The sequence below is a fragment of the Galeopterus variegatus genome, unplaced genomic scaffold, assembly GCF_000696425.1.
Source record: "Galeopterus variegatus unplaced genomic scaffold, G_variegatus-3.0.2 Scaffold269, whole genome shotgun sequence".
NCBI classification, from domain to species: domain Eukaryota; kingdom Metazoa; phylum Chordata; class Mammalia; order Dermoptera; family Cynocephalidae; genus Galeopterus; species Galeopterus variegatus.
Window position 1 is genome coordinate 214853 of NW_007726380.1, and position 11583 is coordinate 226435.

Sequence of the window (11583 nt, forward strand, 5' to 3'; positions counted from 1 at the left end):
CCCGCCGGGACTGAGGTCAGACAGCGCGCGCCGGGAAGGGCCATGGAAGCGCCTGCGCACCGCGGCCCTTCCGTCTCACAGTCCGCCCATCCAGAACCACGTCACAGGGGAGCCGCCACTTCCGCGAGCGCATGCGCAGTAGCGGCTCGGGCGCGTGCGCAGCGCCGGCTCCTTCCCGGCTCCAGCTTCTGCGGCTCACGCTCCTCCTCCCGCTCCCCACCCCCCAGCCTGCCGTGGCTGGGTACCAACGTGTGGTCCGGCCAAAGGAGCCGTCCGTGCCTCGTGCTCCCGGGACGGCTGTGGGGCGCGCTCGCTGCGTGTGGCGCTAGCCATGGCGATGGATCAAGTGAACGCGCTGTGCGAGCAGCTGGTGAAAGCGGTGACGGTCATGATGGACCCCAGCTCCACCCAGCGTTACCGGCTGGAAGCCCTCAAGGTAGCTGGGGTCCTGGCGCCCTGGGCCCGCCTCGAGACCCTCCCCTAGCCCTGGCCGTCCGGGCGCCGCCCCTAACTCTGGTGGTCTTCCGCCCACGGGCGGTCCCTGGACTTCCCTTCCCCAAGCCCGGGGGCCTTTCCCTTGCGGCCCTCCGCGCCTCTTCCCACCCCCGCCTTCTTTGCTCGCCGTGCCTTCCCTTCGCCCAGGACGCATCAGTCCCTAACTGCTTCCCACGGCCTTGTCCTACCCCTTCCCCCATTTCTGCTCATTCTTGGCCGTATCTCCTCCACAGCCCGCTGCACCCATTTTCATCCCCCAAATCCCACATCCCCTCGCCTTCCCTTGGCGCACGTGCAGATCCGGTCCAACACTAGCTTCATTCTTTATGGTTTCTCCTTCACTAAACGCTTCTCTGCTGAACCACTCTCCTGACCTGTCCTAACCGAGTTACAGCCCGCCTAGTGACCCTTTACTTACAGACAGACATCTCTAGCTAACCCTCGTCTGTGTCCTGGGCATTTCTGGGCTAATTCTTACACATACCCTCCCCCCATGTTTTTTAGTGTGTGATATTCTTAGGCTATTTTGCGCAAAGATGAACTTCTACCACTTGCTTTGCATTTTTACAAAGGCATTTTGATTTCCTGAAAGTAGTTTTCTTGAGTCTCAGATGCTCTGCTCCTGGGACTGACTCGTGTGTTGCAATTTGGGGATGCTAATACAATAAGAGCTTATTCCAACATCAGTGTATGTGGGTTGTGAGAAATGAAGAATCAGCGCCATTTGGGGAGTCTGCAATATATAGGAGTATGCCACAGGGTTTGGAATCAGAAACAATCGGGTTCTATTAGGTTATTTAACACAAAAGTAGAAAGAATACTACAATGATCCTGCGTATACATGTCATCTAAATTCAGCAGTTATAAAGATTTTGCCACATTTTTCTATCCCTTTCCCCCCCAAAGGTTTTTAAAACAAATCCTAAAAATTATCATTTCATTCCTATATACTGCAGGAGAGTATCTCCAACAATTTTTTACTCTTTTAGGTCCAATTTCTGTTCAACACTAGTAACGCTGCTATTGGTCATAGATAGCATGGAAAATCTGGAACAATCAAAGTGGAAGGAATGTTTGTCAGTTTTTTTATTAATGTATTATTGATCTGGTTTTACAACTTAAAAATATAGTTCAGGTTGGAATTTCTTAAGATGCAGTTTTTGTAATCCCCACGCTCTCTTACTCCCAAAGGAAACACTAACTTTTCTTCTTTCAGTTTTGTGAAGAGTTTAAAGAAAAATGCCCTATCTGTGTCCCCTGTGGCTTAAGGTTGGCCGAGAAAACACAAATTGCCATCGTCAGACATTTTGGTCTTCAGATCCTGGAACATGTTGTCAAGTAAGGAGCCCTTGGACATTACCACTGAAGTCTATGAGAGAACTAATCTGTATTTCTTATGTAACCTATAGAGATGCTTTTTAGGTGAGTGGAAAAGAGCAATCCCCAAGAAGAAAGGAATGATCCCCAAGATGTTATCAGAATCTCACAGGAGCTCCCATTCAGGACTTAACCTTTCTCCTCTTCAGTTTCTTTATCCACGTTAAGTGCCTGGTGCATGTTAAGCATTCAACAAATATTAACTGATAACTGCTAGTCATTCAGTCAGCATTTATTGAGCTATCATATGCCAGCAGACCTCAAAACCTTTTTAGAATAGTGTGATATATAGGTAAACAAACCTGTGGTTAGGCACTGTGCCTTTTTTTTTTTTTTTAAGTTTGTGTGTGTGCTTTCTTTGAATGGCACATTGGAAGTAAGATTATAGGAGAATAACAGAAAACTCCTAACTTGAATCTCCTTCCCTCAAAACCTATCAGAAGGGTCAGCTTTTAAGACTTAGCCACAGTGTTTCTGGAATTGTGCTATCATTTTGTAAGCAAGCACAGAAAGAGAGTTAGTGGTATCACGACTATGTTTTCTTTTTTTTTAAAAAGTTGACCGGTAAGGGGATTTTAACCCTTGACTGGGTGTTGTCAGCACCACGCTCACCCAGTGAGCTAACCAGCCATCCCTATATGGGATCCAAACGCATGGCCTTGGTGTTATCAGCACCGCACTCTCCCGAGTGAGCCATGAGCCAGCCCTCAAGATTGTATTTTCTGAAAAGCAGCTACATTCTTGCAGTTGTGTAGATGTATATTTGCTTCTGGCCTATCAATAAAGTCATGGGAAAAGCCAGTTGTGGCACAAATCCTTTGTCAATTCCAGTTAATGGACCACTTATATGTAAAACTGTCCCAAGAATTTTTCTGTTGGTAGTATTAGTTAACTGTGGACTGTTTTTGTGCATTCTTTGAAGCGCACAAAATCAAAAAGTATAATTTCTTAATGAAGTCACCAGCATAATCTAATGCAGGAATCAAAGCTATTCTCATGTGAGGAGAAGACTTCCTTTTTTTTTTCTTCAACTCCAGAGAAGACTTCTAATGTGGTTCTGTTGACTTTGTGCATTTTGGTGGCCAGGTTTCGGTGGAACAGCATGTCTCGATTGGAGAAGGTCTATCTGAAGAACAGTGTCATGGAGCTGATTGCAAATGTAAGGAATGGGTGGTGGAAGACTTTTGTTTCCAAGGTAGTTTAGACAAAATGTGACTTCTTCAATGTAGCATTTGTGTAAAAATTCACTGTTTCTACATAGGTCAGACAGCACGCTTTGTGTAATGTTAACTATTACCTTCAAGGTAAAAAGAACCACCATCACAAGAAATCATAATTCATCACATTTCTCTTACTAGGTTTAATTAATCACTCTTATGTGTTGACTTCTATTTTTAAAATTATAAGGACAGGGCAGAGGAGATTAAACATTTTCAGCAAATAAATGAATGAGATTCTTAGATCTAAATTAGGTTGAAACACTATCCGCTTTGTTTCCTTTTATTCCAGACCAAACTACTGTGTTATACTAGTGATGAAAAACATACAGAATTTGTTTTCTTCTTTTTTTTTTTTTTTGCAAAGGGTGTGAAAGGTAGAGTTCCTACCCTTTTCATCCCCAAAGTCTAATGCCTTATATAGGGAAAAAAAATTCCCTTCAAAATCATTAATTAACTTAGCTAGCTAGAACTTCTGTTTTGCTAGTTCTGGGGAAACGATAGAAGTTATAATTCATTAGTCTTGACATCGTACTTCAGAAGAGACACCCAGTTTTGGTTTTTATATATCTTCTAATATTAGAACTATTGGTAAAATATTCAATTGTTCCTCCATACCTTCCCGTTTTAGCAAACTCTCAATGTACTCCTTATTTCTATACTCTTCCACCCTGGCCTCTAAAAAAAATGAAACATTCAATATGGAAGTCTCTTCAGTTTGTAACAAAGAACAATGATGACTTCCTTGCTCTGTGTGACAGCCACTTTATTAGCTGATGCAACCCCCACTTAAGCTTTAAGTGGGAGTAATGGTTAGTGAGAATGCAGGACAAGTGACTAAGACATGGAAAACAGGTCTGTTTGTTCGGTTTAAAAGCAGGCATGCTGATGAGTTTTGTACACTTCTACTCCCAGTTTTTTTTTTCCTGGAATTCAGTGTTGCAGACCTCTTAATATCTCTTGTTCTTTTTCAGGGAACATTAAACATTTTGGAAGAGGAGAACCATATTAAAGATGTTTTGTCTCGAATTGTAGTAGAAATGATCAAGCGAGAGTGGCCACAGCACTGGCCTGACATGCTAATAGAATTGGACACTCTTTCCAAACAAGGGGTATGAAATACAGCTATATGAATTCAGTATACTTGTTCTTGGGATAAACTTTAGGGTTTGTTTTTTATCGTTGTTTGTTTCATCAACAAAAAATAGCCTTTGGGCATACCTATAATGAAAAAGATGTTTTAATTAGCTTACTTTTGTTGGTATAGGAAACACAGACAGAATTAGTGATGTTCATCCTTTTGCGACTGGCAGAGGACGTAGTGACCTTTCAGACACTTCCCCCTCAAAGAAGAAGGGATATCCAGCAAACCTTAACCCAGAACATGGAAAGGATCTTCAGTTTTCTACTTAACACACTTCAAGAAAATGTAAACAAGTTCCAGCAAGTGGTAAGGGATACCTCACCCCACAGAAGTCCTAATTTTCTAACATCAGTGTTTTGGCTTTTGTTTTTAGTTAAAATAATCTTTCAGCAAGGAACTAGGGTATCTAGTTCAGCAAAAGAAAAGGCTGTTTTATAAGCAATAAAACTGAGAAGTGACAGGAAAAACTAGAACTAATTTTCTAAGAAATTCAGTTCTGAGTTTCCATGTCTACTAAAAAAAAAATTCCTTTTATAGTAAGAAAATTCGTAAAATAGTATAAAAATGAAGGTTAATATTTAATATTTGAAAACCCAGACTTCTGATAGGTCAGGGTAGATCTTGTTAAATTGTGGTGTCCTGTTTAGTCCTGGTACCTTTCGAAGTGGACCAATTGCCAAGTTTATTAATCTTCTCTACATTATCCCTGGTATTTTTTTCTTCCTGAAAAGGTTTTTCATCTGCAGAAAAGGGTAACCCAGATAGTGTCTTTCCAACCATTATCATTTTTAGCAGACGCCAGTCAGAAGAAGGCAGTTTGAAAGTTAATCTAACACAATAGTTCACAACTAGAGGTGATTTTGCCCCCCCAGGGAACATTTGGCAATATCTGGGAACATTTTGGTTTTCACAGCTGAGGATGTTGCTACTGTCATCTGGTGGATAGAAGCCAGAGGTGCTGCTAAACATCCTGTAACGCATGGGACAGCCCCCACAACAAAGAATTATCCAACCCAAAATGTTAACAGTACTAAGGTTGAAAACTCATATCTAGAATTCTCATAAGTATTTATTTCACAAAACTGGAGTAATTAAAATTGGTTTTTATGTCTGTGGCAGCTGTGCTGGGTCTTTTTTTTTTTTTGTGGCTGGCCGATAAGGGGATCCAAACTGTTGACCTGGGTTTATTTTTAGAGAAGCACTAGATACTAATACAAATAATGAGGAAAAGGTACTGTGAACTGGTAGGGTGGGAAGGAACTCACAGTGAGTATCTAATTATGCTATATACTTGTTATTTGATCTTCAAAACATCCCTAAAGTCAGTCTCCAGAGGTTCAGTGAGTAACTATTAAAGATCCTCTTTTTTAAAAAAATTTTTATTAGCATATTCATTATTAAAAATCTTACTCATTCTTTATGCCCTTTATCCAGTCTGTCCCCACGCCCACTACTTTTTTTTTTTTTTTGTCTGTGCTGGTGAAGTGTTTTTGTTGTGCTCGTTACCTGGTTCGAGCAGGGTTCATCTTCCCTCCACTCCATGCCTCAGAACCCTGCCGGGGCCCCCTAAATATCCTTTTTCTAATAAATGGTTGCAGTGTAATTCATACCCCATTCTTTATACTATAATGGATTCTTTCCCTAAAATAACTCCCTGAAATTCTTCAAAAGAAAACATCAAGAAAATATTTGCATTTAAAATCTGTATATTGAGGGTTAGGGGGATATACTTTTTATTTTTCTCTAGGAAGTTTAACCCCTAGGAGAAGGGGAACAGTTGTCTTACAGAGAACCTGCTCATACCTTTCCTTTTTTTTTTTTTTTTCCCTTTTTGCAGCTGACCTGTACAGAGATTGAACCCTGGACCTTGGTGTTATCAGCACCACACTGTAACCAACTGAGCTAACTAACCCTCCAGCCCCAGATGTGTTTTATCCCTAAGTTGAGTTGTTAGCCTATAAGATAAAGGACAATTTTTCCTGAAACAGATGTGTTTTATAGTATAAATAGCCATGGGATGGTGGTAGTAGCTCTCAGTAAATATATTTTCTTTATTAGGGAAGATTTCTTTTTGATTGGAAAGGTTAGCATTCCACAGGAAAGAAGGTATTTGAACTCTGTAAAATAGTAACATCTCTGAGTATCATCTGCATAAGTGAATTGAGAAATTAGTCTTAGGAAATTATGAACACTGACATAGTGTTTCTAAAACACTAAAGGAGCTTTCTTGGGAAATTTAGGACCTGTAGAGCTACACTTTAAACATTGTTAGTTATTTGCATTTTAAAGATGAATGGCTGTATATTTTGTAGGAAAAGCATAACAGCACTGTAGCGTTAAAAATAATCTTCTGTTCACAGCTATAATATTTAGCGAAATCCATTGGCTTTCAAGTACTGTCAAATTGTGAGTAGTTAGATGCCCTAGAAGTCTAGCCAATGGACCATATGCCAGAGCAAGACTATTTGGTAATGGCTTTGATACAAGTTAGAAACATACCACTGTGGTCTCCTTGCTTAGCCTTGGTTTCAGTCGTCTCCATCTGTTAAACAAGGCTACCACTTATGCCCAGGACTAGAGCATATCAAGAGCCATCTTTTATACCTTGAATTTCTCAGATCACTCCTAGTTTTTTCTCTACTTACATTCTTTCACCTTTCCAATTCAGCAGTAGATTGAAGGGTAAACAAAGATGGGATGAATAGACTCTCTCTGTGTCCCGTTACCTGACTCCTGCACTGGTCTCAAGGATGTAGAGGATTTATTGGAGTGGAAAGAGGTAGAGGCTGGACTTAGCTGTTGTCACTGAATCCCTTCCTTGGGCAGCATCAGTAGATGCTGGTGAGAGAGTTCCACTCATCTCTGCCCTTAACACCTCTACTTGGCCAGTGATGATGAAGGCTTAATACTAGTTCTTTATAAAATATATATATATATTTTGGGGCCGACTGGTTAACTCAGTTGTTTAGAGCGTGGCTAGCCGCCAAAAACAACAAACAAACAAGCATGTGTGTGTGTGTATCTGAAAATTGAAAAAAGGAATTATAAAAAAAATCTTTTATAATCTCAATGGTGGTAGGTTTTCAGGTACTTCAGAGGTGGTTATTCCTGCTTGTGTTTCTCCTTTAATCATCTTCAGGAGTTATTCTTAATTTTATTTTCAGAAGTTTCTTGGGAAAATATTTATTTTATATGCTTGTAAATTATAAATATTATGGAATTTGAAATATAAGGATAAAATATCATATTTGTGCATTTACTGAATTTCCACTATTGTGGTATATTTAGCATCTATTATTTTTGTGTACAAGGTTTTCCTATAATTATGCCCATTCATAAATGGTCATAAATTGTATTCATTTAATTTTGTTTCTGGCATTAACCTGTCCTTACGGGAATATCAATTATGAGTTCTTAGTAAAGTTGAATACTTTTCCAAGATTAAAAGTTGTGTCTGTATTTAAGAATCATTATTTAAAGGGCCTTGATTATGGGGGGATGGTTATTATGCAGTTTTTGCTAATTAAAAACATTGGATCCTTGTACTTCTTTTCTTTTAGAAGACAGATACTTCTCAGGAGTCAAAGGTAAGAGCTCTTTTTGGAATTGGAAGGAAACTTCTTTGAGGCTTTCAGGTGCAGGGATGCATACACCTGACCTCAGCTTTGGTGGGGGTTTTTTTTTGGTTTTTTTATTCCATCATTGAGCTCTGGTGGAAGGGGGGTAAAATTATAATATTTCTTAAAAAAGATTAAATGGGGATGCATGCCAGAATGATCTGATTCATGGATGTTGAAGATGCCATTGTTTAAGAAGTGATTGTGTATCAGAAGAAAACCTTTGAGTTCCCTACCAATGACTGTTACATGAGTACTTTTTTGCAGGGCATTGGGGGTCTCAGGCAGCTGTTCCATACAGGGATCGAACCCTGGACCTTGTTGTTATCAGAACCACACACTCTAACAATTGAGTAACTGGCTGGCCCTTACATGAGTACATTTTTTAAAATATCATTTTCTTTTTTTTTTTTAAAGATGACCGGTTGGGGGATCTTAACCCTCGACTTGGTGTTGTCAGCACCATGCTCACCCATTGAGCTAACCGGCCATCCCTTTATGGGATCCGAACCCGTGGCCTTGGTGTTATCAGCACCACACTCTCCCGAGTGAGCCACGGGCCGACCCAAAAATATCATTTTCTTTTTGAAATTAGGAGATAGAAGTTCAGTTATAACCATAGCTTCGTTATCTGTTAATGAGGACTTGTTGGTCAAAAGTTATTTCTTTTCATGCAGGCTCAAGCAAACTGTCGAGTAGGAGTTGCAGCACTGAATACTCTAGCAGGCTACATTGACTGGGTGTCTATGACTCATATTACTGCTGAAAACTGTAAACTCCTGGAGATACTGTGCCTCCTTCTGAATGAACAGGAACTTCAATTGGGAGCAGCTGAGTGTCTTCTCATTGCAGTCAGCAGAAAAGTAAGTGACCACTTCAGACTGACTTATCCTCAGGGTCTCTGAGATAGGGTGTGTGTGCATGCTTAATTGCATGTGTGGCAGAAAGACATTTAAAGGTTTGGGGTTTTTTTTCCTTAAGGCCAACTTAATTGCCTGCCTCTGGCCCCTTTGGACAGAGTTTACCAATATTCTGGAGATCCAATAGCAGGATATACAGGGATTGGTCAAGCTACTCTGTTCTTGAAACAGCTGTGATTCTTGGCACTTCACACTTAAGAGATAAAAATAATGTTAAAGTTTAAAGCTCATTTAGTGGTATGTCAAAGAATCTTAGATGGTGGCTGCACTGGCTTTTTTTTATACCTTTGGGTACTGGCCAGCCACCAAAAAAAAAAAAAAACATTTAGGGCTGGCCAGTTAGCTCAGATGGTTAAAGTGTGGTGTTATAACACCAAGGTCAAGGGTTTGGATTCCCATACCAGCCAGCTGCCAAAAAATAAATTAACTAATTAATTAATTAATAATATACCTATCTTGGCTTACAAATTTGACCGTGACTCTTTTCTCTATAGAAATATTATCTACAGTTGTAATTTACTTTGCTATCATATCAGCATTATTGCCTAACACATTTAAAAATATAAGTCTCATCCAGGTTTGGTTTTAAAGAGTTGGCTTTTTTCCAGTGTTCAGAAAGCTCTGGGGTATATGAGAAATTATGAAGTCAGTGTACTTGATTTTATAGGTGCAGAAGATGTTAGTAATTTGAGGCTTTTAATAATATAATTTGTATGTCTATGTTTTCCTAAAATTGGGTCTAGGGCAAGTTGGAAGACCGGAAACCCCTGATGATCTTATTTGGAGATGTTGCTATGCATTATATACTCTCTGCCGCACAGTGAGTATCTTTTCAGTGTTTTCTAATTTCTTTGTCATTTTTACATCTTATTTTTTTGTTTAATTTATAAAGAAATGAAATTTATTTCTTACATTTTGGAGGCTAGGAAGTTCAAAGTCCAGGGAACACGTCTGGTGAGGGCCTTCCTCCTGGTGGGGTGACTCTGCGGCGACTCAGGGTATCACATGGCAAGAATGGGCTGAGCAAGAGTGAGTCTATTCAGCCTTTTTGAAGACCTTATGTTGGAAAAAGTTGTGGCCATTGACTCAGCATCCACTTGCTTTTACAATTCTCCCCCACACAACTCGTCTCCTTGATTCTGTCTTCTGCTTCCAATGATCCCTAGGCCTCCAATTAGCCATGGTGACGAGGCCTGAGAAGGCTTTGATGTGCTGGACCAGAGTTTGTGCTAGGGCCTGCCTTGGGTAGAGAACTCCAGATGCTCTTTCTTGCTCTTCTTCTCAAAGTAATCAATGCCTGAAATGCTGAGGCTCTTGGAAACACTAGGAACAAACAGGGATGTGTGTATAAAGTACCTTCTATGTACTGAAATAATGGCCTCTGCTTATTTTCTAACAGTTGCTCTGGAACATAATTAAAGCATTTCCTGACATGTGTCTCTTACCAAGAAGTCAGGTAGAAGTATGTATTACAAATAATTGAAGCTGTTGCAACACCTATTTTTCTATATTCCTCACTTACTCTTGGTCCCAAAGACAGATAAAAAGGTGTGAGACACACATGTATTACTTAAAATTCCTTATTATCTATTCTTATATGGCATTTATCATGGCTTTTCTTTTTTTGGCAACTGGCTGGTATGGGGATATAAACCCTTGACCTTGGTGTTATCAGCACCACACTTTGGCCATTAAGAAAACCGGTCAGCCCATGGCTTTCTTTTTTATGGAGACTACAGCTCTGTTTTTAAGGTGTCCTGTTAAGTGAAGAACATGTCATTTGGGTGGTAACCATTGTAATTATTGCTTCCAAGATCCATTTCTTAGTTCTGTAGAGACCATGACATCCACACTGAGGCGTCCCATCTCCATCTGTGCTGCAGGTACCATACTACCTGATGATTAGTAAAACTATGATTCAAATCCAGTCGGTCAGGCTCCAGAGCCTGCACTGGAAACCATAACACCATATCGCCTTTCAACATCACTAGAGCCTGGGCCTTTATTTACCCTGAGGTCCATGCTTTTTGCCTCCAGAAGACAGCTAATATGGCTGCTGTTCTCACTAGTTGTTATTAATTGCTGTTAATATGAAAAGTCCTGTATCATTTCTATCAGGTTTTGCCACCAAATAAGTTACAACTTTTTTTTTTTTTTTTTGGCAGAACTATTTGTATTCTACTAGATTGCAGATCTGAGTTAAATGACTTGTAGATACGTGATGCAAAGTCATGTTTTTATTTTATTTTGTCAATGGTATATAGAATTGTTACATGCTCCCCCAGGGATCTCTCCAAGTCCTCCCTGGATATAAATCGGTGTCTTCTTGTATAGCTACGCATATAAGTATATGCATTATTGTATGTGGTCATGCTCAAAGCTTATGTTGTTATCCCACAATACCAAGGACTATGTGATACCCTGAACTAGGGTGTCTCTTGAGGAATGAGATTGCATTGAACCATACTCCTCATTGATCTTCTTTCAGTGTTCGGTTGTTTTTGATGTTATTTTAACTTTGATAATCAACCAAGATTTGAATGTTGAGGCACAGACCACATATAGCTCCATTTAATGGTAATCCCATTGGTTCTTTTGATGTGCAGCTAATCACAGTATTTTCTCATCTTACAGAACTGCTGATGGAGGAGGCTTGGTAGAAAAACACTATGTCTTCCTGAAGAGACTCTGTCAGGTGTTGTGTGCATTGGGCGGTCAGCTGTGTGCATTACTAGTGAGTGAGCTGTTACCTTCTTTTTTTTTTTTTTTTTTTTTTTTTTTCTTTTTTTTTTTTTTTTTTTTTTTTTTTTACA

At 39.9% G+C, this 11583-nt stretch overlaps 1 protein-coding gene across 1 annotated transcript in view; it reads left to right on the plus strand.

The window, feature by feature from the left end:
• Positions 1 to 178: 178 nt before the first annotated feature.
• Positions 179 to 11583, plus strand: part of XPO5 (exportin 5) — a 73853-nt gene continuing 62448 nt past the window's right edge. The window contains exons 1-9 of the mRNA XM_008566776.1: positions 179 to 436; positions 1712 to 1833; positions 2959 to 3031; positions 4064 to 4201; positions 4357 to 4539; positions 7794 to 7820; positions 8528 to 8713; positions 9514 to 9590; positions 11405 to 11504. Coding sequence (XP_008564998.1) covers positions 332 to 436; positions 1712 to 1833; positions 2959 to 3031; positions 4064 to 4201; positions 4357 to 4539; positions 7794 to 7820; positions 8528 to 8713; positions 9514 to 9590; positions 11405 to 11504 — 1011 coding nt within the window. The 5' untranslated portion in view covers positions 179 to 331. The remainder of the gene's footprint in view (positions 437 to 1711; positions 1834 to 2958; positions 3032 to 4063; positions 4202 to 4356; positions 4540 to 7793; positions 7821 to 8527; positions 8714 to 9513; positions 9591 to 11404; positions 11505 to 11583) is intronic.